Source organism: Chamaea fasciata, unplaced genomic scaffold, assembly GCF_029207755.1.
Source record: "Chamaea fasciata isolate MVZ Bird 193981 ecotype frontalis unplaced genomic scaffold, bChaFas1.0.hap1 SCAF_6, whole genome shotgun sequence".
Lineage (NCBI taxonomy): Eukaryota > Metazoa > Chordata > Aves > Passeriformes > Sylviidae > Chamaea > Chamaea fasciata.
In genome coordinates this window covers 21654369-21682147 of record NW_027094091.1, presented here as the reverse complement: position 1 = coordinate 21682147, position 27779 = coordinate 21654369, and the positions used below count along the sequence as shown (strand labels likewise).

General features: G+C 36.7%; 1 protein-coding gene across 3 annotated transcripts in view; it reads left to right on the top strand.

The window, feature by feature from the left end:
* The window catches only part of ARAP2 (ArfGAP with RhoGAP domain, ankyrin repeat and PH domain 2), a 119604-nt gene that overhangs the window by 27612 nt on the left and 64213 nt on the right, over positions 1-27779 (top strand). For all 3 annotated transcript variants that reach the window (XM_066185588.1, XM_066185587.1, XM_066185589.1), the window contains 2 exons: positions 989-1109; positions 3779-3960. In XM_066185588.1, coding sequence (XP_066041685.1) covers positions 989-1109; positions 3779-3960 — 303 coding nt within the window. The remainder of the gene's footprint in view (positions 1-988; positions 1110-3778; positions 3961-27779) is intronic.

The following is a 27779-nucleotide window of genomic DNA, read 5'->3' as shown; positions in this document are numbered from 1 at the left end:
TCTTATGGGCAGGCAGGTGTTTGGCTATCCCCAGGAGAGCAGGAGTCTATTCTGCTTAATGGTTACTTGAGAAGACAAAACACCACCACTGTGAACATCCTCCAGCTTTCCATACTGAACATGATGCCATGTGGTATGGATAGCCCTCAGGCCTGCTGGGGTCAGCTCTCCTGGCTGTATTGCCCCCCATCTTCTTGTGCACCCCCAGCCTACTCAGTGGTGGGGTGGGACAAGAAGCAGAAAAGGCTTTGACTCTGGGTCAGCATTGCTCAGCAGTAGCTGAAACATCCCTGTCTTGTGAACCCTATTTCTATCATTGAACATAGCCCCATACTAGTTACTAGGAAGGGAATTAACTTCCAAACCAAAACTACCACACACATATAGCAGAAAAGCACATACCTGATCCAAGCTAGAGCATTCTTGTTAGCACTGACAGGACAGTGTATTTTTCCAGTGTGATGGGGGATATTTTCCTTTGTGTTCAAACTTAGGGATAAAATCAGTGAATTTACTTTTCTTATTGACTGCCTACTGAAGTGGAAAGGTGTGGGGGGAACAGCAAAACTCTTTAGAATTCTCTGCCTGAAGAAAATATGTTTTTCCCATGTCTCACTCTATCATACAAGTATAATAATTATATATTTTTCAATTATTTTTCTGTGAGATAGTAAATGAAATTTACTTTGGCATAAAATTGTAAATTAAAGTGTGATGTTTTGCAATATTAATGCCCTGAGATAATTGATGAAGTTGCATCTCAAATATGCACAATCTATTTAATCAGGGGATTTTATTCTATTTTAGAAGTTAGTAGATGTGCATAGATCCAGAACAGTGAAATTAGTGATAGGTAAGTGTGAAGGGGTTCACTTATTCAGTTATATTAAGTGTGGTGAACTTCCTAAACATCATGACAAGTAGTGTTACATCAGAGAAATTTAAAATTCCACAAGAATTAAATATTTTTACTACCTTTTTATTACAGGAAGTGTTCTCAAAAGGAATAATACTGCTCTCTGCAATAGTAACAGTAAGAGTTCACGGGGAGAATAAGTTCGAAGTTGTCACATCCCATAGGACTTTCGTTTTCCGTGTGGATAAAGAAGGTAAGTAGAAGATGTGTGTTTCTAAAAATTGCCAAAGAGCTGTGTAATCACTGTTGATAAATTCTGTTTGTGAAATATAACTTGTTATATTATGAGAAATATTTCTGGAATCCAATTGCTTTAAGCTGATAAAGTGAAACAGGAGATAACTCTAAACTTTGTAAGAACAATGGAAATCGTTGGGCAATGACTTTTTCAGATATCAAAATGAGAAGTCTATTTTCCCAACTCTTCTGCCTCCTCCCCCATCCTTCCCAAAGATTAATTTGTCTGTACATTTCTCAAGCCTCAGTAGCAGCTTTTGCAGCCTGTGTACTCTCAGACATCTCTGAGTTACCACTTGGTAAAAAAATGACAAAGAGACAGTGAATGATGTCTGGGATGTGATGCTGTGATCAAAGGAAATCCAGGTTTTTTTTGTCCTATATAGTATTTGCAGCCAGGTATTGATAGAGATTACAAATGTAAATTGTAGCAAGGAAGTTAGTATGCCTTCTAATTGAATGCTTTATCAACCTGAAGCTGTAATATGTGGAATCAATATCAGTGCGTGTAAGATTTATTTATGGGAACAATCAAATAAAGATGAATGCCTAGAAAAAAAGAGTTGTGCAGTATGTATTTACAGCAGTACATGCCAGAGCCGTTATAGCTAAGGGTCTCTCAGCATTCCCATTATCAAATCCCATTTTTATGGGTTATAGTTGGTTGTAAACATTTGCTGCAGGCTGTAACAGGAGTGCAGCATCAGTGAACAAATCCTTCTTAGCAGGTTTGGCTCAAATAATTTCAGTCATTTTTATGCTCTAAGCTGAGTTTGAAAGTAAGTATTTCTTTATTAATTTTGCATTTCTCTTCCAAATATATTTTTAATTTTCTTCATAAATTAGAATATAACCATCTTGGTGCAATATGTTTTGGAGGACTGCATTTTGTTTTGTGGACCTTTGCCCTGGATACTATAAAAATGTTAAGAACTTACACTGACTTGTAAAATATATTCAGAGCAACCACTTGTTATACATGAAATTCCATTTTCATGTAGTATATAGCCATCTTTGGACAGAGTAACCTGTCTGAAAAGCTGTTCACTTAAGGTTAGAAATGCTTATTGTATGAGGAATTTGGCCATTACTGTATCCAGAACTGAATGATGTATTCCAAGTAAAGTATGTAAACAATCCTGCTTGATATCTGTAATGTGCAAATAACAAAACTGTTACTTGATGCTATTACTTCTGTCACTTTGTGGCTGGGAATTGTTCTGGGACTATTCAAAGGGTACTTAACTTCTTTCAAAGATTTTGAGATGGAGACTTTTATATGTATTTTGAGACACCAGAAATGCATTACTTTTGGATGGATTTAAATATCTAGAGGGAAAAGCATTACATATAATGGTTTGGAAAGTTTAGGGGGCTTTTGGGGGGGAAAAATAAATAACCAAACAAGGGATAGCAGTGAATTAGTACATAATTTGCTGAAATGCAGTGAGATTTTTTTTCACCAGAGTGAAAGAGTGAAATACCTTTGATAAAAACCCACTTCTACAGTAATTTGATGCCCTCAGCTATACTAAAGTACTTTGAAAAGATTACTGGAGTATTTCAAGACAGCATATACGTATTTTAAAGCAAAATTTTTTTACAGGAATGCTTGGATCACATTCCCTGTGCGAATCTGTCATCTTCCTTTTCCACAAAGTTTTTTATGATACCCAAATTTGTGTATTTGTTCCTTTGTGTTGCACACATGCCATTTATGAAGTAAGCACGTTATTATTTCAGTGGTGCTCCCTGCAGTCTTCCATGCTAATTTTGCCAGCTGTATACATAACTGTGTATAGAACTTTCAATCCCTCCTCCCCCCCCCCCCCCGGTATACTTTGTGATCTGGCTCTTTCAGAGAAAATAGTTGAAATATTCATGATATTCTAATCGCATAGGGCAAACCTAATTCATTTGGACTACTCAGCACTAAAGTATATTGATCTTAGTCCAGTGAAATGTCTGAACATAGTGAATGAGACTGAGTGAAACTTTATTACTTCACCTCCTTGTGTTCATGTATTTGTAAGATGTTACATTAATAATGCATGCAAAGATGCTCCAACACACATTTTCTTAATTACTCAGTACCCTTGACAATATCAAGCTTAACCACCACACCTTAATGGAATAGATTGTAAACTACCAAGTGTTTTTTCTTAAAAGCATGGCCAAGCATGGAATAGCACTGGTGCTGGTTTGCCTTTTCAGTGACAGATGATGTTTAGACTCCCTGGTTTCTGCTCACACAACTGCTGTAAGTCTTTCCCATTGGTCTGACTTCCAGAGGGTGAGCATGCCACCTGTCTGCCACGTCAGTCTTTAAGCTGTCTGGAGTACAGTATCTCAGAACTAGCAGTCATGGTTTTAAGAATCTTGATCATCAGTTTGTTTGGATTGGTGTGTTGATTGTTGGGAGTTAATTGGATGGCTGTCCTTCTAACACTTCCACTGAGAAAGATTCTCATTATTTTTATTTACACCTCCTCCTCAATGTGGATGCTCTCTCTCATTTGGCATAGGTATACCATCAACCAACGTAGAAACATTGGGAAAACCAATGTGTAGAGAAGGATGAAGCTACTGCTTAACTGTCGTTGACCAATTTTTTTTCTTGTTTAGAGGAAAGAAATGACTGGGTTAATACAATGCTCAGTGCCTTGAAATTGCAGTCTGATAACAACTCTCAGTCTCGAACTTCTGTCACCCCTGAGAAAAGTGGATATCTTGAGCTGAAAGGATACAAAACCAAAATCTTTATTCTACTTCAGGGGAGTACTGTATGGATCTGCAAAAATGAGCAGGTAAATTTTTCATGTGCTTTTTTGTGAATGAAAGCTTATAAAAATGGTTTAACTAGTGAGTTGGAAATTGATGGCTCTTTGTGCATAGGTGCATTTCAATATAAATGCATATCTCTTTATGTGTAGTACTTTATTGCTGCAATTCTCAGAAGGCTTCACAAAGCAGGCAAAGAATCATTATGTCTGTTGTACAATAGAAAAAAAGTGAATATATAGTGAGGTGAAGTGAAAAGCTCTGAGTGTCAAAACATGTTAGTGTCAGGGCTGGGATTAACTCACTCTTAAAATGTGGGCCATAAGCACTCAGCTTAATCAGAAGGCTTATTTTGTGCACTGGTTTCAGTGTTTTATAATACACTGCCCTGGAAAGTGTGCTATACAGAAACACATTGTGTTATTTAACTGATGCTTCAGGGAGATGTTCAGAAATGATGTTCTTTTTGTTTCCAAGAATAGAGACTGTCCAGATTCTGTTGTGCACTGTAATATTTTAAACAAATCCAGTATGAAAAAATGTGAAGTAGGCCTATCTTTTCAACTTCCAAAATCTAGGACTTTTAGTTTTGTTTTGGCCGTGACTATCTGATAATATATAGTGGAACTCTCTAGGGTGCCGTAGGCAGGGAATAAATGGGGTAGTGGGTTCACTGAATAATTGTGTGAATTAGTGGAAGAAAAATCTATTGCAGAACATTAAATGGCAGGTGCTATTTCTTTGTGAGGCAATTGATTACCCAGAAGTAGCTGGAACTTGGTATGGCATTGGGGAAGACGTTTTTACATGCGTGCCTCGTTCTGTTTCTTTCAAAGTTGTGACAGGCAAATCCCAGTCTCAAAAGTGAATGGTCTCTTTTGGCATTGATCTCACTTCCTCCCCTGTTATCCTCCTCTTTGTGAAATTATTTAGGTGTTCTTGAGGGTCCACATAATGTTTGACATTAAATCTTACCATTCTTTCCCAGGGTATGGCAGGAAATTAGAGATTGAGAAAGAACGGTTTTTCTTTCTACTTACTGCAATTCAAGGAAGTTTTCCTTGTTAGGTTCATTCTTTGAGGTCAGTCAACAGCCAGCAAATCAAGAATGTTGCAACTGGGTTTTCATGGCAAACCTGAGGAGGGAGGACGAGCAGAGAAAAAGCATGATGAGCTGACTACAGCTCTGCATTCCCCATTCCCATGAGTTGCCAAGTGGGGATGAAGTAGAGAAGACCAGGAGCAAAGTTAAGACTGAAGAAGGGGGGGGGGGTGTGGGGGGGGTGAGGAGTGGGGAAAGGTATTTTGAGATTTCAGTTTATTTCTCATTATCCTACTCTGGCTGGAGCAGTAATACAAAGATTCAGCTGATTTGCCCAAGTTGAGTCCGCTTTGCCTGTGACAGTAGTTGGTGACTGATCTCACCCTGTCCTTACCTCTTCTCTCAATACTTCTGTTATATTTTCTCTCTCCTGTCCGGTTGAGGGAGGGGGGGAGTGATACAGCAGCTTTGGTGGACATCTAACATCCATCCAGGATCAAGCCACACAAACATGATACAATTTATGGATTTATGCTGTTCTGTGACTCTAACAAAACTCCATAAATTATTTAGATGTGAAATATGATACCAAAAGTGTATTTGCTATGTGTCATTTGAATTTAAGCCCGTAGCATATGTTTTGCTGAATGAGCATCAAGGAGAGAAATTGGTCTTCATAGCTGAGCACAGTACTCTTTAAATATACTGAAATCTTCAGGCCTGATTATTGTAATGAATAGATGACCTGCAGGATGTTTATTTAAGTTCACAGCTTATCTTTAAGGAGGAACAAAACCAGGATGCAAACACCACCCCTCCTTTCTGAGACCCTGTATTTAAGTGAAGTGCTCTTGCATTTAGAAAGAGTGAGGTTGACCAATTTTATAGTTGTGGCTTGTGTGACTTGCACTATGAGCGTGCTCAATGTAATTCTTCTGTCATAGCATTTACTGGTGTTTTATCAGCGAGGGTCCATGGAAAGCATTCTCATCCATGAAAATTTTCTTTTTGTGGATGTTCATTGTTAATGAGCCACTTTTTCTTACAGAACTTAGACTTTTTGAATCTTATATCCCTGAATATTTTTGAGTGGTCCTTGTGGATGTTCTGGGCTTTTTGATTGAAGAGCAAAGATATCCAGACTTGTGGAGGAATTTCTGCTCCAGAGTGATAGGTCACTTGAAATTAGTTTTATCCCTCTTGAGAGTTGCAATACCAGGCATCAAATTTTTGCTTTTTTCTTTCATTCTTCCTCTACTTGAATATAACTGTTGGGAGCATCTTTCTTGCCTCAAGTCATGTTTTGAACTTCCACTGTTGACATGGGGTGCTCCCAGCTCTGCCCACTGTGCTGAGACAGCTTTTCTGAGTGTATGTTGTTACAAAACAGAGCCATTTACTCTTGAAGCATTCTTGACTGCTCTTTGTTGCATTTTCAGAGTACAGACTGTATGATTCAGATACTCTAAGACTTCACCCCTCGCCCATCACTTTCTATTTTTACAGATTTTTTAATTTTCTTTTTTTTTTGTGTGCACATGTGTGTTGGTTCTATTGCTTGTGCTGCTGTGTAGCAGGTTGTATCTGATCTGCTCTTTTGTCATGCATTTCAGAATTGCTTTAGCTGATCATGAAAGCACATCCTTATACAGCCCTTTTACTCGATATTTATTCCCTTCTACTACATAGATGCTCTGCAAAGATCAGTGACTGCAGTGCAGCAGAAGGCAAAGTAAATTCAAACCCTGAAACAGAATGATTAGATGTGCTACCAACCTGTTAACTCCTCCTGTTTGTATGAATATTGCAAACAATGGTGCAAAACCATCTTCCCAAAGCTTACTTACCTAACTCCCAGAAAATTCAAATGGTCCCAAGACATTTCTTTTCAGACTCTGTATTTGAACAATGTCCTTTCTTCGTGCAGTTTCTGGAAGAAATTATGCAAGAAGAAATAGCTTCTGTCTTTAGGCTTTCAAAGTCTGCAATTCTTTGTCTACCTTTTGGGTAATAATTTCAAGGGGAAAACAGAACGATTTTTACTGCAGTACTGAAGAAAACCATCACAATACAGCACAAATCCAGTAGAGGGCGATGTTGATCTAAGAAATCCTTCCCCGTCTCCAGTTTGCAGTTGAGCCAATAATTATCAGGCAAATCTGTCCAGGGATGTCCTCAAATCCTGTTCAAATTGGAATTCACATCCATACTAGACTCCCGGAGAGCCTTAGAGGGGTTTATTATAACTGCAGTACTAAAAGACACCTATTTAGACTTCTTACAGTGTTGAAATGAGATTGGATCGAGCTTATTCATTGATTTCTAATAAACTTGATAGAGGAGAGTCTGCTGTTACTTTAAAAAAATTTCTTCAGTGTTAAAAGTGGAGAAGATCCTAAGCCAAATGCCAAATCGTAACATAACCACCCTGAACTTTGTGAAGTTCAGATTGAGATCAGAACCTCTTGTCTCAGGCCTCTTTCTAGTTAAAAAGTGATTGGTTTAGCTTGAACTTGTGGCAGTGATATAGTGCGAGTACTAAACCATCAATTTCTTTGACTCATGTAGTGTAAATTTCTTAAACTCCCTCTCTTGAGCAAAAGTGAAAAGTAAATTGTACGGAATCAATTTGTTCAACCTGCAGCTTGCTAAAATTCCCATTTCTGTTTCAAAGTTATTTGTGAAAAAAATACACATAATCTGATCATTCATGGCAGTTCAAACATTGGCTTGAAATGTCAATCTTTAGTGGCAGTGCCAGTGACAACCTTCCCTCGGTTACCATCAGAAGGGCTCTGACGAACGCTTGTCTGGTCTGCTTGAAAATATCGCCTTTGTTAGGCTATATTTAAGATTTACTGGTCTCTAATGTCAGGGAAGGCCTAGGTGTCATAATGTTTGTGCTAGAATTTGGCTTAAAAAAGAGAAACCAGGATCTTCTTGTTACTGCTTTGAGTGGTTAGATGTATTTACCTGGGATATTTGAGGAAACTTTGCCAAATATAAAGATGGGGGACTGGTATGGCTGTGTGCCATAATAATTTGTGACATGTCTTCTTCATGCCTGACTCCAAGTTAAAGCTAGAATGGTGATGAGTATTCTCATTTTTACATATAAGCAATAATGTACATTGCTTATTAAAAACCTCTAGTTTCATTTTGGCTCAATGTTCCTATTGATTTCAGAGGGTGTTTTGTTTTTCAAAGATTGAAGTGATTTGCTCTGTGACAGATGGAAATGTTTATTCATGTTGAGTGAACCAGTAAGGGTGCCTAGTAATTTTAATTTCCTCTGTAATGCTAATGGTGCATTTAAAGCAAAACTGGACAACACCAAAGGATGTATTATGAGAAAGGATATTAAATAGGCAGAAAATGGAAAAGGGTGGGATAATGTAGAGAACTGATACAAAGATAGCTGAAAGGACAAGCCAAAGCTGATGCTTGAGATTGGCATCTTGAAAGAGAGGAAGTGATGTGAATGTCATTGGTAGGAAGCAGAAGGGATGTGTGCATGAGTCTCTATCTGCATAAAGGCAGAGATACGTTCTTATCTCTGTTAAGAAACATGGGCTTAAAGGGGAGCATTTTTGAGCAGCCTGATCTAGTGAAAGATGCCCTTGTTGGATACGTGTTTTGGGGGATTGAATTAGATGGTCTTTAAATGTCCTCTCTAACCCAAACCATTCTATGGTACTATGAAATACATTGCAAGAGACATTGTGGTTGGGATTCAGGGGGGGGACTTGGAAGTCTTTTGGCATACAGCAATGGGAAATTATAATGATACTCTGCAAAAGGGATTGTTCATTAGGAAATGATCTGGTTTTACCTGGAGAAAGTGGAATCCTGATTAATAATCAAGAACATGATGAATGATAGCGAAATCCTTTTAAAAAGAAAAGTATCTATTAAGAACAGTCAAAAGTGTTTAACAATGGAAGGTTACCAAAGAAGAACAGTTAAATGAAGTCCTGAAGATGGGTAGTAATGATTGGTTTTCATGCTAAAGCATAGTGAGAAGTTCTTTTTAATGTATGTAGATTCTTTGGTGTATCATCCTGAATTTGTGAATATAATGAGTACAAGGTGATGGAAACAGCAGTACGAAAGAAAATTGGGGAGAGGAGTTGAATGCAAGTTGAGCAGAAAGGAAAATACAGGTTTTGAGATCTAATGGGGAACCCTGAGAAAAGCAACTGAGTTCTGAAAAGGAAGCTAGGGAAAAAGACAGGGGAGTAAAGGCAACAAAAGGAAGCAGGAGGAGGAACAAGAAGACCGTTCAGATAGTGGTAGAGGGTGGGAGGAGAGAGAAGTGCCTGGTATATATGGGGTGTGGCAGTGGAAGGAGAAATTATTGAAAATGAGTAAAGAAGAAGCACAATCCTTGTAATTGTGTTTTTCCTGTTCCCCATTCTCATTCCACATCCTCATCTCCCTTGCCCCAAGAACATGCATGCTTGTAGAGATTTTCTGATGAAAAACTGTTGTTTGTGATAACTGGAAAAGTCTAAAGTAACTGTCTGTACTTGACTGCTAGTGCAGACTGTGATCAAACATAGTTACAAACATACAACTGAGCTTGTCCTGGAATGCCTTAAACAGGTGGAGGTAACAAAAAACAAAATAACATTTGCTCTTTGTTGTTTGATTCATTCCAGCTTTGCTCTTCCTTTGTAACAATACAAATCTGTAACAAATGTTAAAAAGCAGAAACAGAACAATCCAAAAATACACCAAATAGATTGGAAGGGGAAAGACTAATATGAATAACTGTTTTAAGGCAAAATATACTGATACACTGTAGTGAAATCAAATGATCCAGCCTCTTTTAAATATAGTTGTTTGCATCAAGCTGTAGTTGGGATGATAGATGAAGGTCATATCCCTAATTTTCTAGCAGTTTCTTGCAAGAAATTAATTCCAATTTTCCACACTCAAAAACATAGCAACGATAAATTGCTGTGCATGATATAAGAAACAACTGAACAGGAAATAACTTGAATTGTGTAAGAAATTTTTAAATCTTTTAGTTTTATTTGTTATATTACAAAATTAATGATTACAGGAAATCACATTGAGTGGGGAAAAACTTTGTTGTTTTTATGACAATTACTTTGGTTTTAAACTAACTGCACCCCTACTTCAAAAAAGATTTAAAAATAGATTTAAAATAATATGCTGCTAAAATTGCTCAATCAGAGAAGAAAAATGTGTCAATGATCACCTTCACAGGGAAGATCTGCATTTTACATTCAAAAATAATTTTGTGTGGTGTTGTTCTAGGTTGTGGAAAATATTAACACAGAGAAGGGCATAAACAGGACTTCTATTAAAAAAAAAAGTAAGAGTTAGTGTTAAGTTCTTCTACATGCAGCAAAACTTCGACTCTGCGGATTTTTCCAGTTCATTTGTTTCAATGCTAAGATCTTGTTGAGATGTAGGTACGCCTGAAGCAGTCATGAAACATGGTAAAAAGCCTAATGCTTCTACAATGATAAAAAGCTTCCTGATTAATCTCATTTGGAGTAAAGTTGTCAGTTTCTCAATAATGCTCTGTCAAGCTTTATGGATGACTAATACATATATAGCCAGCTACCTTAAAAATTAACAGTGAAGAAAAGTGGAATTTGTTTGCATATCATTAAGATTTTACATAGTGGCAGAGCACACACGTTAGCAGCTGAAGAAGGTTTCTGGTCTACTTGCCATAATGCTGTAACACTATTAATGCGAAGTCGGGGAAATCTATTTTCTTGTAAGAGTACTGGAATTTTCCAGGACTGTTGTTCATCACCATATATGTTGCTCGTTTTTAAGAACTGCTAGCTTGGATTCAAATCCCATGGTAAAATAATGTATTGGATCAAAAGCCCTAACTATAGGAACTGGAGCATTGTTATGGGAACTTCCTTTTATAACTGTAGACTGAGCTTACATTTATCTTTTTATTTTAAATCAGATGAAAAAACTATTTCTGCATTCAATTAATCCAAAAGGTTGTATAATCAGCATGTATGTATGTGTATATATATATTATATGTAATATACACACTTAAATAACAACATTTTTTTTTTGTATGTGTGTGCAACAAGAAGGTTTGAGGTGACAGTGAAACTGAAAAAGAAAGTATTTTTCAAGAACACTTGGATCTCTCTTCTTTCAATAGCTCGATATACTGTAGAATTAAATGCAGGTAGAACACTATTTGATTTCTGTTTAATTGTAAACGTATTACTCAGCTCTCATAGGAAACCTGCTGAAAAACTAGTCAGTAGCTTTGGTTGGCTTTTTCTTTTTTAAATTGAAGGCAATGTAAAACACATTTTCCCCATTCCTCTGTTACTGCTATGCATTTGCCACATTTGGTTTAGTTTACTGATTACTTTTTTCCTCAGCCTTTTTTTCCCATGCTTTATTTCAGCTATTAAACTAATTAGCATAGCTAAAATACTAATACTTATATAAAGTTACATGGCCATTACAACAGTAAAGACCAGAACATTTCTGAGACAGTGTAGACAACATATCTTCACAGAAATATTTGTTCCCCAAACGTAGATAGGTACAAACATATGTTAATATCATCAGAAAATCATCATAGAATGGCTTGTGTTGGAAGGGACCTCAAAGGTCATCTAGTTCCAACCTCCCTGCCATAGACAGGGATGCCCCCCTCTAGACCAGGTTGCTCAAAGACCCAACCAACCAACCCAGCCTTGAAGGCTTCCAGGGATGAGGCATCCACAGCTTCTCTGGGAAACCTGTTCCAGTGCCTCACCACTTTCACAATAAAGTTTTTCTAATATCTAATGTAAACCTACTTTCAGTTTGGATCCATTCCCCCTTGTTCTGTCACTACATGCTATTTAAAAAGTCCCTCCCCATCCTTCTTATGGGCTCTCTTTAGGTGCTGAAAGGCTGCAATTAGGTCACACTAGAGCCTTCTCTTCTTGAGGCTGAACAAACTCAATTCTCAGCCTTTCCTCATACGAGAGGTATTCCATCCCTCTAATCAAGCTGGTGTTCCTCTTCTGGACTCACTCCAACAGGTCCATGTTCTTCCTGTACTGGGACCCCTGTGCTGGATGCAGCACTGCAGGTGGGGTCTCACCAGAGCAGAGCAGAGGGTCAGAATCCCCTCCCTGGCCCTGCTGCCCACTGGGCTCTGGATGCAGCCCAGGACACGTTTGGCTTTCTGGGCTGTGAGTCCCCATGGCTGGGTCATGTCCAGCCTCTCACCCACCAGTGCTCCTGAGTCCTCCTCAGCAGGGCTGCTCTGGATCTGTTTATCCCTCAGCCTGTTTTGATACTGGGGATTGTCCTGACCCAGATTTAGCACCCTGCACTTCATATTATTAAACCTCATAAGATTTCCATGTGCCCACTTCTCAAGTTTGTCCAGGCCCCTCTGGATGCCAACCTGTCTCTTGGGAGTTTCAGCTGCACCACTCAACTTGATGTTATCCTCAAATTTGCTGAGGGTGTGTTTGATCCCTTCGCCTATGTCATTAATGAGGGTATTAAGTAACACTGGTCCTATTAAAGACCCCTGACGGGTGCCACTTGTCATTGATGTCTGGTGGGTGTCTGAGCCATTGACCACTACTCTCTCAATGTGACTTTCCAACCAATTCCCTATCCACTCATCAAATCAGGGTCTCTGCAATTTAGAGAAGAGATGTTGTGGGGGACTGTGTCAAAGGCTTTACAGAAACTCAGAAAAATGACATCTGTGACGCTTCCTTGATCACCAGTGGAGTCATTCTGTCATAGAAGGCCACTAAGTTACTTAGGCAAGACTTCCCCTTGATGAGGGCAAGCTGGCTGTCTCAAATCTCTATCTTCTCATCTGTTGTTACCAGACTTCCATGATAGTGTATGTGAATTCCATGTCATAACTAGTTACAAATACAGTAATATGCTATTGCAAATTTTTGTTTGGTATACAACTTCTGTTAACAGTTTTCCAGGTTTGAAATCCATTACAACTCAATTAAGTAGATGTGGTTTCTGAATTCAGTCTATACTTCCTATGGCAGAGCTCAGACAAGTAATGTCACAAAAGGATATTTTTCTCTGTTGGTACAGTACCTATATGATAAAGAACTAAGTTGTATGGATATCCTTCTGTGCAAGGTAACAAATGGGGCTATTTTTTGTCCAGTCTGAAGGGGAAAAGCAATATTGCTGAAGACTAGGATTTGCCTAATCTGTGACAAATATCATATGAGTACTGGCAGTCACTTTATGATGATTAAAATTCTCTCCTTGGTTGCAAAACTAAATAAAATGGATTAGTGTGCACCAGCAGGAGACCTAAAAGAATATGTCTGCAATTCATTAACGTGCCTTGTAGCTGACACTGTAATGTTTAGAACTCCAAGCACTTAAAAGCAAGTGATTGATCATAATGCATTCAGGTTGCAATAGCTAACCGTGCAGGAAATGCACAGTGTTCATAAACAAAACAGTTTTGGCATTCATGGATTTCTGTAGTTACTCAGTGGTGATTTGCAAGATTGGGTAGTCTTATTTCAATCTCTGTTGGAGTTCATCAGATTAAGGATCATTGCAACTTTTTGAAAACACCCAGAATTTGTAGTCCACCTCCCTTTTTTCCTCTTCATGCTTTTTCAGCTTTCACCCCTTTTTGTACAAGTGCTTAATTCAGCAATAAACACTTGCTCCAAAACTGTCCTTTTCTCCACAGCATGGGCTGGAAATAAGAACAGTAGCTTTGATGGCAGTGCAGAGAGCAGGTTGGAGTTGCTTTTGGACTACTAAAATAATTAGGCCATTGGAATTTTCTTTAGTTATGCGATGTGAATGGTTCAAAATAAGAATTATAGAAATGATCCTTAAAATACTAAGATCTTTAATATCATTGTAGCTCAAGTGACATTTTAATATTTTTGGGCCGTAAATATTTTATTTTTCTTCATCTGTGCTGGTTTCTTAATGTTGTTTGGAGCAGGATGGTGTTGTTCAGGTAATAAACATTATTTTTTCTGCTCCACTATCTTATATCTACAAATTTTACTCTAAATAAATGAACCATCCTTATGGAAAAGGAAGAGAATTTATGATTTACAGCTTAGTATGAATGTGAGGAATATCCCAGTGTGCTTTCTCAGCAGTAATATCTGACCCTAGTTAATGAATTGCTAGGCCAACAAGTTTGAACTTAATCAACTCAAACTGAATTCTTACTACATGAAACGCTTCGACATCATGGTTCTTAAATTAAATTCTCCCTCTTAAATATTTTGCATACAAAGTAACATCTTTTTAGGTATGGTTTATATCTCATTCATTAAAAATCAGTATCTTAGAGATATTTCCAGAAGACTTCACTCAAAAGTTACTTCCATCTCAGCATATGGGTCAAGACCCCTTAGAGATCCATCAGAATGACTGACTGATTGATTGATTGATTGATATCTAGCGCTTTTAAAGAAACATGAGAAGTATTACATACACCGAAGAGCAGAAATAATCTAGTTCTGTTACCTTCACTTAGGATGGAAGATTGTCAAAACACTTTGCTGTGGGCATCCAGAAAACCATTTGAACAGGCCTGGGCAATGGTCGAAAGAAAAATATATTCTGTAAAATAAATAGAAAACTATGATTCAGGAAATAAATGTAGAAATAATCTTGCTTATATTGTGAGTCATACCTAGTGATGTACATAACTATGTTTTGAGCATTTCAAACAACTTTTATTTGGTTTGCCTTGTTTTTCGTGGTTCTGTCTTTTTCCTCTTGGTGGACCATTTTATTGTACTTCTGTGGCATTTTCAATAAAATTACTTTGAAAACAAAGCTGAACCAAATAATGTGATGGCTGAAGAGTGTGTTTTACTCATGGAGATTAACACTTCCATTGTTGACTTTGCTTATCCTTTTGGGGATTCTGGTATGTAATATGTAATTATTACATTGAATATATTATGTGTCCATTTCTTGTTTAAGGTGAGTTAGGCTATTAAATGATACAGAAAATTTGCTGCTGTCTGTGGATATGACTCAGGTCATATGTTGGTATGATTTCAGTTACTGCATAACAGTTTGTCTTGTACCAGCCAGTGTTTCCAAACTGTAGAGGTTTCTGTGCTCTGCAGTCAGGCAGAGAGGAGTCTAAATCCACTATACTGCATTTGCCCACATTTATCCTTGTCTGTGGTTTAAGACTGGTATGCAGACCTGTGTTAGAGATACACAAGTGAGGTTTAAAAAAGGTTTGAAGCATAGTGGCTGCATTGGTAAAATAAATATGGCTTTGTGTCCCACTTCCTGGTTCAGTCAGCCTGTCTGGCACTTATTTGAGAGGCTCTGCAGGCTGTTGTATGTATGATGCTTTTTCCAGCCAAGGGCTGTTATTCCTTGCCATGGGGTCATAAAGAAGTTCAAAGGCAGATAAAATGACAGCAGTCAGCAACAGCAGCTCAGTTCCTGCAACACAGGAGTAATTGCAGCCCATTATTACAATTGGCTCTCCCGTCTTTCCCCTGAAGGAACTGAGCAGCTGCCAGTTTACTGGGATGCAAGAAAACTGATGAGACAGGAGATGGGGGTCATAACAAAAGATGAGAAACTGATCAAGGCACAATTCATTAGTCCTGAGTAGCTACAGGGGAAGAGAAGGAGACAGTGCTGTGACTGGGCATCGCCAATGCCCCTGTGGGTGATGGATTCTGACTTCCAGGTTGGTTTGTTTCACCTTGGTTCTCTCTCTCTCATTTTTTTTTTTTTTTGTCACAAAGAGAAGCAAGGGGGATTCTAAGATCTGTCTCCTTATTTTGTAAAAAATAAACCAACCACACAGCAGAAGGAAGGAACCTTTTTATGGGACTTACCTAAAAAGGGTTTATTTCAGCCTGAATGAGTACATCAGTTGGGTTTTTGTATGTGCTGCAGCTAAAAAAACAGATGATCTACAACTTGTTTGGTTTTATTTAACAACGATGTGCAGCTGGATGATTCTTAGGTACTTGTTTGTGGTAAATATGTACAATTAGCAGTGTGGAACTTGTGTGTCTTTAGTGGTGTTCTCAGCAATAAATGCTAATGTAGACATGACAGCGGTACATGCAGGAATGAAAAGGTTACATCTGCACAAATTATTTCAGGCTTTTTCTTCATCTGTCTCTCACTCATGTGGTATGGAATATCAGAAATATATTTCTTAATATGTGCAAGTAGAGATGTAGAGGAATTTTACAGGGAGAAGAAAAAGTAAAGGTTAATAGAGTGCACTGTAGATACAAAACCAGAGGATGTTATCACAGTTCTGTGTGATTCTGTGGTGCTGTTCAGGTCTTCTAATTCTGCAGGCCTTTTATCCTCACACCTAAATTTCATTCTCCTATAGTGCATGTAGATCTATTTTAAATGGACCTGAAGAGTCATGTGCAGATTTTGCTGTAGCTGCTTGTCTTTTTAAGTAGAAAAGTTAAAGATTCATTGCATTTCAGTGTTTATGGGGCCGTGTGAGGAAAGCTGTTTCTTGCAGGTCTATACACAGATATCTGGGGTGAATTTCCATCTCTTTGAATGTCAGTTGGAGCTTTGCCATTCATGTCAATTGCCAGTTTTTCATTTTAGTGCAGTATTTTGTTTCATTCCTGAGCCCTTTTTCATCCTAGTTTCTTAAATTATATGTTCATGCTGAGAAAATATACCTTCTTGTAACTTCAGTGTGTTTCCAGATTGCAGCTGCCCATTCCTACTAATACAGAAGGGGTTTTTGGTAGATTTCCTGTTCTTAAAAATCACTGTAGCATGTTACAACCCTCCCTACCCACAAATGGTGCAAAATGCTGCTGCTGTGTTTCTGAATATCCTAAAAATTGGAGTGATTTTGTAATTCTAGTTCTATTTTTGCTGTTTGTGAGATTCTCTTAAATGTGTTATCTTGATAAAATCATTGCAATTTTGGTGCACCTTGTGTGTGATGAGATGGATCTGCATGGTTTCAGTTATGAGCCAGAACAGCATTTTTATCACTGTGCTTCCCCATGACAGGAAGTGGGTTCAGTTGGCTGCTGTCTAGGTTAGAGTGTTGCTGTACTATCAGCCTGTAAATCAGTGCTTCTCTGTTTGCTTTGGTCACTTTCCATGTACAAATTGCTGCTACAGGTGTTGCTCTTCACTTATCATTGATTTGTAAGTTGTCTTGACTAACCTGAACATAGAAATATGTGTTTCAGAATTTTTTTTTCTTACTGTGTGATTTTGAAAGCTATTTTAGCACAACATTCAGGAAAGAAATAAGTTGTAATCTAGGCCTGTTGCCCCTACCCAGGAATGTGCTCTGAGGCACGAGTTAACATTGCTGTTGACAAATTTTGGTTTTTCGGTTTCTCATTAAATTCAGGTGAGTGAGATTTATTTCTTGCTTGTAAGGATTTGGGCATGAGTGAGAGACTCCAGAAGTGAAAAGAATGGTGGAATCAGTATGCTACAAAGGACCCATGTATCTGTAGCTTGTTGTGGGTCCTAATACACCTTCCTGTATTGTTCAGTGGGTGACAACAGGAAGCTTAATGAAACAAGAAGAAGATAAATGTGTTAATGGCCATAATTTGTTAAAGATTTAATTTTTAGGTGTTCTTTCTATTAACTAGCTGTCTAGATAGTAACACAGAGTATAAAGGTTATTTGAAAGATGTATGTGGAGGGCTTTTTTTAAGGATATTGGTTTATTTCTAACTTGTAATCTGTTGAAGTATATTTTTTAGAGAATGGTTGCTCCATTTTTAAAGATAATTTGTCCTTTTCTGTTAGATATTAGCCTTTGATCTTCATTAGCAGAAACTAATTTAATTGAAAGCTTGAATTTACTTTATTTTTACATAAGGTGCTTCTAGCTCATACTTAGTGATGGGAGGTGATATTCGTTAAAATATTAGATTAGATTCATTATGATGATGGCATTTTGTTTGTTTGGGTATATTAATTCTACACACAGTCCTGACACATGAGTATAGTGCAGATATTTTAGAGCTGGATCCTTCTTTAGCTGTGATAGTTGCCCATCTTCACTTTGACCATTGTAAAATCAAAATTTAAAAATATTAATCACTAAAATCTAATGGGAATGGCTTTTACATGGACTCGTAATAAAACTTATATACCATGGATTTACTAGGGATTCAATAATCTAAGTATTTAATACTGTAACTACTTCAGTATTTAAGTACTGAGAAGTAGATTACTTGTTTGTAAGCTGTATTGATTCTTGAAACTCTCTTTTATATATTTACTTTTATACTAACTGTTTTTTTATGTGAAATCACTACCTTCATGGCATAAGGCTAGGCAAGTATGAAAGTGAATAGCTGCCAAGCAGTAGTTGTATGTGTGTCCATAAGTGATTTTGCTTTACAAAAATTCAAAACAGTTTCTCTGCATTTATCTGTTATTTTTATCTTTGTTTGTCACATAGAGACAAATTAGTATGAGTGAATCTAAAGCCAGCAGAAGAAAATATTTTCTTTATAAACAAAAGCGAAGAAAGCAATCCCTCAAAACAAACAAACAAACCCCAAACCCACCCCACTATATTTTTGCTGAGTTAAATGTAAGGAGGTTGTCTTCCCAGGAGAGATAATGCTGGAATGACTGAGTGAATTAGGGAAGACTCGGTTATAAAAAGCTGCGGTGCAGCGTTGCTGTTGTCATGGCATCAGCCCTCTCTTGGTCCAGGCACAGAAGAATGTATGGCAAAACTGTTGGTGCTGCTGTCCTTTCACTGTTTTAGAATAAGCGTTACAGAAGTGGGAACAATTCACAAACCATAAGTTGGTCTCCCTAGGTTTCTGTTTCTAGGCGTTAGCGGGAAGTTTATACTTTACATTGGCTTCTAGAAAAGGTCTGAACCTCCATGAAGTCTGACACATTCTTCAGGGTTAATGAATATGTGTGCACACTCAAAAATTTAGATTTCCTAAGTATTTATTTATGTATTTCACAAGAAAAAAAAAAAATCTTTCTAGTTCAGGTAGTCCAAAAGTGTCTGAATTTCAAATTTTAAACAAATCTGAAATTTTGTGGGATTTGATGTTTCTTTGCTGCAGAGGTGAACATTTATTAAATGGATGAGAGTTTGTTCTGTCTGGCCAAAAGCTTTTGTGGGGGTCTGTACTCTCCTTAGCTTATTTCTTTTCCTCTTAAATTTAAGATCACAATGTCAACTGTTAAGGTGGAACATTTTTCTTCATGACTCTCTAAACAGAAGTTGTCTAAAATCTTCTAAGCTGGAAAAAGCAGTTAGCACAGTACAGAGCTCTCCGTATTTCATGTAATTCATTCATTTATTATTGTAAGGTGTCTGGGTGTGTGTGTGTGTGTTTTGTTGCAATATTCACTATCTCAGAAGAGTAATTCAGTTTGACAGGATCAGAAATCTAAACTGTTCATTTTATCAACATCAGCTGGAAAATCCCATAGAGATCCAGTTATGATAAAATGGAGTATGTTTGGAATATATTCAGATAGCCATAAATACATTTTTTTAAGATGTGAAAATGTCTACAATAATTAGTTCTATTTGTATGGTACTTTGAAAGCTGTTGAATTTTTTTTAAAAAATTAATTTTCCTTTGTAAATATATTGAGTTATGCAGATTACTTGGAAAGTAGGTTTGTGAGTTAAAAAAAGCTTCAGAAAACTTTCTCCATCAGGAAATTCTATTTTTGCTTGTGGTTATTGAAATATTATGAATTATGTTAGTGATTAATTATTTCTACTTGTGAAACACCACATTATACAATTAAATTTCAGTTTATTAAAGAAGGAGGTAGCAAATAAAATAAGAAGTCTTCATATTTACTGTGAGGACCGTTTGCCATAACACCTTACTGTTTGTAGTCAGTAACTAAAAGCACTGTGCTTGGTCAATGATTGTTTATTGTCAATATCATATTTGTTTATCTTCGTGGGCAAATTTTGGAGGAAAGCAGAAACTCCATTATTTGGAGGATTTCTTGGTTCATTAGAGGAATTTTGCCAGTGGGGATGTCGTAACAGTTTTCTCTCTTACCTAGTGACAACTTTACTAAAAGTCCTATGAAAAGGCTTGTCATTTTTGCATGACAACTGTTGGAGATTTTAAGGTATTGCGAAAATGTTCACAATCTGTCCATCCTGTAAGAGTTCAAACACTTTTTTACCTTTTTTTTTTTTTTTTTTTTTGATTATGAATACATAACAAGATCTTTGGTGTATACGTAAAGCTTTGGTAAGAAGACTATAAGGATATGAATTCAGAAAATTGTAGCTATATGTGGTATCTTCAAATTCCCTGATCATTCTGGTCTCCAGGGAACAGTCGTGCTAAATCTAAGGTTTCCATTTGTGAAGCACTTCCAAACAATAGTCCAGATGGCTACTTAAAATTGTAATAGTAATATCTATGTTAAAAAATGTTCTTGTATGATCAGGAGTTGCTCTGGGTGCTTATTGCAGGGAAGTGGTTAAAATGGTGTGTGAATTTGAGATGGTGACTACTGGGATAGCTGAATGCTTTTTTTCATTTTTCATTCAGTTAAATGAAAAAAAGAAAAAAGGTGGAAGGGCTCAAACACTGAAAGTGAGAAAAATTGAGGCATTTCCACGTAATTTTAAAATTTGCATATATTAAAGTGGTATCCCTTTGGGATGAAAAAGCTGTGAATTGAATAGCAAGAAATGGGCTCTAAAATGGAATGAGTTTCTATGTGTCAGAAGTTGTGCATCTTAAGGAGCATGATTGCCTCTTTAAATGTGAGCCAATGTTATGAATAGCTATTGGATTAAAAGTAAAGGTGAAAGCCTTGAATATAGTCTGTACTTTCTCCTGACAGGCTTTGATTTTTATATACATGTTTATTTAGCTGTACCATCTTTATGTCATCTCATGATTTTCATGAAGCATCAAAAGTAAAGATCATAGCCCTGGCAGCTGCAGTGGCTTCAGCCCCCTTAGCTAATAATGTGCTGATTTCTGAATGAGCTCCATGCTGCAGAGGAAGCCTGCTGGAAGGGAGTTACTGAAATTGTTCAAATTGGAACTTTGCCTATACTGTTTTTTTGTGAGTGTGGTGGGGGAGTGGGTGACACAACGCAGAAAGCAGGTTTGTCTCTCTTACCTGTCAGGGTATTTGGGAAGATAGCAAGGGAGGTTTTCTATGCAGTATTACCAGCTTGCTTTTGATGCTTGGTTCTGTCTTGTGTGCCTCAGATGTGAGACTTGCTTTCCTGGTATGTTGAGTGACAAGAAAAAGAAAGCATGTGTCTGAAGACTGGAATATAGCCTGAATCACACTTTCTGTGATTCAGAAAGCTGAGCTCTGAATTGTAGAACGGTTGAAGAATTCAGGCCCTTTGGTGTATTTCTAAATCAGGAATGCAAATGACTATGGTACCTTTAAGTCAAGAAATCTACTTTCCACTAATAACTTTTAACTGCTTTGTGTTAAAATGTACATCTTTATGTAGAATTCAGATTCTTATATTCATGCAAAAACTTCCACATGTTGTTTCTGAAGTACATAATTGCCTTACATGCAAATTATTCGTAATGCCAAGGCATGGTTGCAGCGTGGTTTGTTTCTTCCTTTTAGCATGTTTCAGCACAAGTGAGAAACTTACAAATATTTGGAATTATGATCTTTATTCTCTGTTATCTTCTCTCTTTGTTTTTGAGGATTAAGAAATAGAAGCTTTTAATTTATATGTTTATGTGTTTGTGGCGGTTGACTTTGAACATCCCCTTCCAGGTTGCATCGTCTTGTCTCAATTCACTGTGACCATACACTAAAGCCTTTTCTTTTGGGACTGGCCAGTAAAGTAGTGGGGAAACATGGACTCTATGTTCTCTGTTCTGATCTACTTTCCTTAAATCTTGCTGAGACCTGAAGATTCATTGGCTGCTATTATGTTGAAATGGATTGAAGTGTAGGATCTGTCTAGAATAAGAGCTAACTTGGGGTTACATGGGGAGGCAGATGCTCCTGTGTTAGGCAATCCTAATTTTTTTGAACACTCAGCTAAAAACCTTTGATACCATCACTTCAGTTACAGATTTGTGCATCCCTCTAATCATGGGAAAACTGGTCTTATTTCTAAGACCTTAATTTCACCCAGTTAAAATATTGTGCAGTAGATACTATTTTTCATTTTGGAGATTCACTGCCTCTTTCAGTGCATTGTCTATTTACTAATTGTTTGGTAGTTTTAATTTCTTTTCATGATATAGCCCATGCCTTTTTTTATAGCACACTGTTGAAAAGTGCCTTACATTCAAATCATTCCTTCACAGAAAAAGGAATGTTTTTTGAGGAGCAATGAGGAATTTATTTTTCATCAGTTCCTGTAAGGTAAAGGAACATTATTTTCTCCTCCATGTGACCACACAGTTCTGAGAAACACAATGAAGGATTCAAATATCTGTATATTTTGCATTCTCTGTTTTTCCAGTCTTTTATGGGTGGTTGGGAGGGAATAGTTCTCTATCAAACTATACCTGCACAAAATACTGCTTTCATAGGTCTTGGCTGAAGTTCCAATTGCTCAGCAGTTCTGCAAATCAAACCCTAGAGCATAAAGTCAGATACTAGGAAATGAAAAGTGTGCAGTGAAATGACTGTATGCTAAGGCTTTGATTTACACTGGGTAGAAACTGGAAAAGGCGAAGATAAGAGCTAACTCTCCAGTATAGTATTCAGTCACTTTAATTATGTGATCCTCCTCATCTTTTTTTCTATTTTGCAGCCCATAAAGGCAGGGAGCTTTCATCTTCATGTGTCCTAGATCCATCCCATGCAACAAGCAAGGCAATGGCCTGATGGTGCATAATTAAGCGATATAAAATTGTATTGATATTGCAAAATACATACACATAGCTGCTGAAGTGAGCATTCTGAATTGCTCCTGCAGTAGGTGAATAGAGACATCTGTAACTTAAATGAGAGGTAACATCTAAGGTTGTAACTACCTTAGAGTGTTTGTCAGGAATGCATTTTTTAAAGTAATCTTTTAGGTATTCCCACTTCTTATGTATTTGCTTTCATCATAGAGCCATCACAAAGGCTCTCAAAGAGAGGAATGCTCTCCAGTAGTATATCTAAAATACTCCACTGCAGACAAGCTTACTACATGACACTGACTAGAGCTAGTCTAAGTGGCCTTTGTCTTTTGCTGTCTTCCTTCTTTGTAACCTCCAAAATTTTGGATGCCAGGTTGTCATTACAATTCTTTTTCCAAAAATAGTGTGAATCATTTTCAAGTGGTTCTCTAGTGGGGGAAAATTTTTTGCTTAGTTAAGAACTTTAAAATGATGATGTGAATACCTCACATACCATAACAGATGAGCACCCAGCTACAGAGTTAACATACACAGACAGCTGGAATTCTAGCATCTCCTTGCTCATCAGGGCTTGAGTTAGCAACCTTCATATTCTTTTAACATTATTTTTTATATGCGTAATTATATACTATATGCTTCACTGTGGTTTTATCTTGGGACCTCGTTAGAAGACTGTAACACAGAGTACATATGTGGTGGTTTTATTACAATCCACAACATGTAACTATCACTGGAGGTCTATATTAAAAGATTTTGGGATGTGATGAGGGATGTAGAGAAGCCTGATGAAAAATAACTGGGGGTGCTAAGCTCAATACATACAGAAGGAGAGGAAATCAATATAAACTTGTGTAAACTTAATATCATCAATGAAATTTCTGCATTATTAGTCACTCTTAAACTCTACTACATAAAAAAGTCTTAATTTTTCATTAATATAGAAGCCAGTTTTTGCCTGTATTTCTGTTGCAGAAATTGACACTCCTTAATAGCTGGAAAGGCTGAAGTATAATTCCTCCAAATTATGAGGAGAGGAAAGAAACTATGAATACTTCATCTGAATGAGTCTAGTTACGGGCTTTTAATCTCCCTGGAATAATTTCCTTGTTTGGAAGGAATCAAATGCCATGGGGTAAGAATGAAGGAAAAGACTAAATCATGCTACATTGCTGAGGGAATTTTCAGATCTTGCAGGAATAGTGAAATTGTCACAAACTTTGTGGTAACTTCCCCAAGGTAAATCTAAAGAGCTATTGCAAATTAAAAGATAATTTCAAGGAACCATGTAATTAATGTCCTATTTTGGAAATCTGATCAGAGATATTGTGATTAAAGGTCAAGAACTTTCTGTGTATGGGCAGGAGGACAAGAAGAATTTCAGAAATATGAATAGTCTTTTTATAAATTAGAGTTTGGGTGGTATGAAAGAGAGTCGTTAAAAAGGAAACAAAAAAGCGTGCATTTATAAACACATACATATGCATTTGTCTGTAAATATATCTTTAAATGTAGTATAGAGTTCTTGATCTGTTACCTCTTACCACTTTTAGGGCTTTTTATATTTATCTATCTGTCTATCTATCTGTTTATCTATCTATCTATCTATCATCTATCTATCTATCTATCTATCTATCTATCTATCTATCTATCTATCTCTATATATTTCTGTGTGTGCATACACATGCCTAAATATTGCATGTCCTCAAGATCAGACAGCCAACAAAAAAAGCAAATGCACCATGATCTCATAATTCACAGGAAGGAAACTGATGTGCAGGAAGAATACCCAGCTGATGTATAATTTCCAAAAGTGCTGTGTTCCCAGCATATATTAGTGCTATTTCTGTACTTCAGAGTTCTGTACTTCTGTGGGATTTTTTTGTTTGGGTGTGTTTTTTTTTTTTTTTTTTTTTTTTTTTTTTTTTTTTGTTTTGTTTTTTGGTTTTTTTTTCTTCTAAATAAGCTGCAAACATATATATTTAAATATTAAGGTATGTACTTATGTGTGTATATGCATTTGTGGGTATGTAGAAATATAGTCTCTTGAACTCATGTCAGCAATTTTCATTTTTCTCTCCTGTTACGGTTATCCACTTCGTTCTCCACCAAAAAAAGAAAGAGATAAAAATATGGATTGATATTTCTATCATGAAAGTAGTAGTTAGTTAACCTTTTATTTTCAGTTATTTTTATGTGAGGAGTATGGGTAAAGTTATGATTGTGGCTGCATTTTTTTGGTTTCATTTCTCTGACATGTTTTTCTGACGCAGGGATTTTTTTTTTTTTATCATCTTTATAAATTGGGGAGCTAATGTTAGATCCATGAAAGACAGTGCATCCAAAGGCATGATAATGACTTCTGAAACAGTAAATGTTGAGGAACGCCAGCAGCATCTCTAGAACTCCTGTGTTCAGATGAATTTTGGTTTGAATAAACCAATAAGAATGCCAGCCCTAGTATTTCTGGAACAAAACCAAGTGGGAAAAAATAGAAAGAAAAATAATTATACTTTCTAAGTAGGAGAAGAGTTTTATTAGAAGTGCCATTTTATTGGGAAAGTGTGTTCACTGAGAGTCACAAGGTTTCACCCCTGATTACAAATTTATTTATGACTTGCATGCAGAAAGGTGCCCAAGTCTGTCTTTTTAAGACAATGTACTGAAAGTTCAGTGTTCAGCAGCTTTGAAAATTTCACTTGTTCAGATATAGTCGCATGATTTTATACACATATATTTTATTGTTTCTTAACCTTGGTGTTTATTTCTGTGTCTGTAAAACAGTGGTAGTATATTAGAAAAGGTATGAGACTAATTTTGAATATCCTTGAATTTCCTCCAAAATAGAATTGAAGAAATGTCAGTAAAGCCTGTCACAGGGCAGCTTTCGCCTATGAAAAGATAATGCATAATAGAGAAGGCAGTTTTGTACACTTAGAGGCACTTTACAGATACATGTTAAAGTATGTTTAAAAATAAAAGTTAAATAATTCCATGGTTTATATACAGATGACAGGTTTTTATAGGTTATGTCTTTTTCAGACAGGGGTGATAATGACAGCAACACTCACACATTATAATCATTCACCCTTCAGGAAGGAACAGCAGCAAATCAGAAAGCCAGTACTCATCTTAGTATTTTTAGCTTTCAGTTAACTGTGCTGTTTAGTAAATACTTTAGATCTATTATTATAGCTATAAAGATTTTTTAAAGCTCTTATTGTCAACTCATTTTTCAACCTTTCTTAGAATTCATGAAGATAGTATAGCAATAGACATTTATGTCATATCTATATTTAAATTAAAGAAAAAAAACCCCAACAAACCCAACCCTCTGTGCATTTTTGAATCTTGAAGTTTTCTTCTGTCAGAAAGTCTAGCACAGTTCAATGTATCTTAAACAATGCGGTTTCAGTGGGTAGAAGCAAGACAATTCTTATTCTGAAAAGATACTGCTTGCTTTTGCTGTCGATATTTTTTGTATAGTTCTTGAATAGCCCTATTGTCCTTCTGTGCACTCGAAGTGAATGAATTCATCTTTCAAAGTGGAGCACTTCTTTCTTCCCTGTACCAATTCCCACTTCTGTTTCTGAAGTAGAGAAGAAGACTGCACTCCTGAAAGCATATAATTCTGAGCACTGAAAATTAGATTCTAGTGTACCTGTCACTCATAAAGCCAGGTTTATGCCAAGTGTTTTGCAGTTACCTTAAAGAGTTTTTTTTAGCCATTATGTAAATAACTTCACTCTAATGTACCAATGAAGTTGCTTAATTTGGCACCATATTCTGTTCTGAAAAGTACATTCTAATTTCTTAATGTTTCTGACATTCCTTCAGAAATTCAGTATCTAAAGTTCTCATGCCCTTGCTGAATGTAAAACATGAGTTACTCTAGTGGGATTGTTCAGACACTGGGCATGTGTGCAAATTTTGGAGGGTTGATGCTGCACCAAAAGGTAAAGACTTTTGAATTAATGCACTTTATTTCTAGAGTGCTCTCTTGGTTCTGTGTTGTTAAATGTAGTACAACGAAGTTTGCTGTCTGTTTTCACAGAAGTTAATGTGTGTGTGTGATCTTCGTGTGCTTCCATGCGGCTTGCTCCATTTTGCACCAAGGAAAAGAGGTGCAACCAGCTGTTTGAAGGCATAGGAAAGAGACTGAAAGGAATATAGAATAAATATTTTCAAGAAGGAACGTTATGGAATAAGTAGGTGAATTGGAATAAGTAGGTGAATGAAGTTTAGTTAGTATTTCTTTCCTCTTGTGTAATTAAATTCTCAGTTGTCAGGCAAAAAAATTGAAAATTCTCAGTTATCAGGTGGCTATATCCATACATATACTAAGGGACCTCCTTTTTTCACAATCAGTATTTGGGTAATATATGAAGTAAGATCCTGCAGAGACCTCAAAGCATGTTGTTGTTGTTGTTAGGCTTTTTAGCTCTTTGAGGATGTGTCTGTCAATGGCTAGTAAGTATAATTTTCTTCGCTGCAACTGTTTGTTTAGGGACTCTAGATTTTTGGAAGCTTTTTTAGGAAGATGAGCATGTACCTTTCTTATTTGCATTATTTTTATGACTGTCATCAGTAGCAAGCCTACCAGTAGTTGCTCTACAGGGGAATTTTGATCTGGCTCAAAAAGGTAGTTACTTTGGTTATCTTGGTTAATCATTTACCCTCAGTGACCTTTATTTTGGACCTAAAAGTATGTTAAACATCTTTTAACTGTGGCTTCTGGTGTTTTTTTTCACCTGTTATTTAATAAAAAATGAATGTGTTGCACTGGGCAGGTTGAAGGATGGGCTTGTTACCTCTCCTTTGAAAATCAGGATTTCTTAAGACAAATTATTTTAAATAATTTGAAATACTTGAATCAAAAAATTAAACTTCCATCCAATTATATCTTGGAAGCATAAGCCATTTAATTCTAGAAAGTCAGTGGTTTTGGGT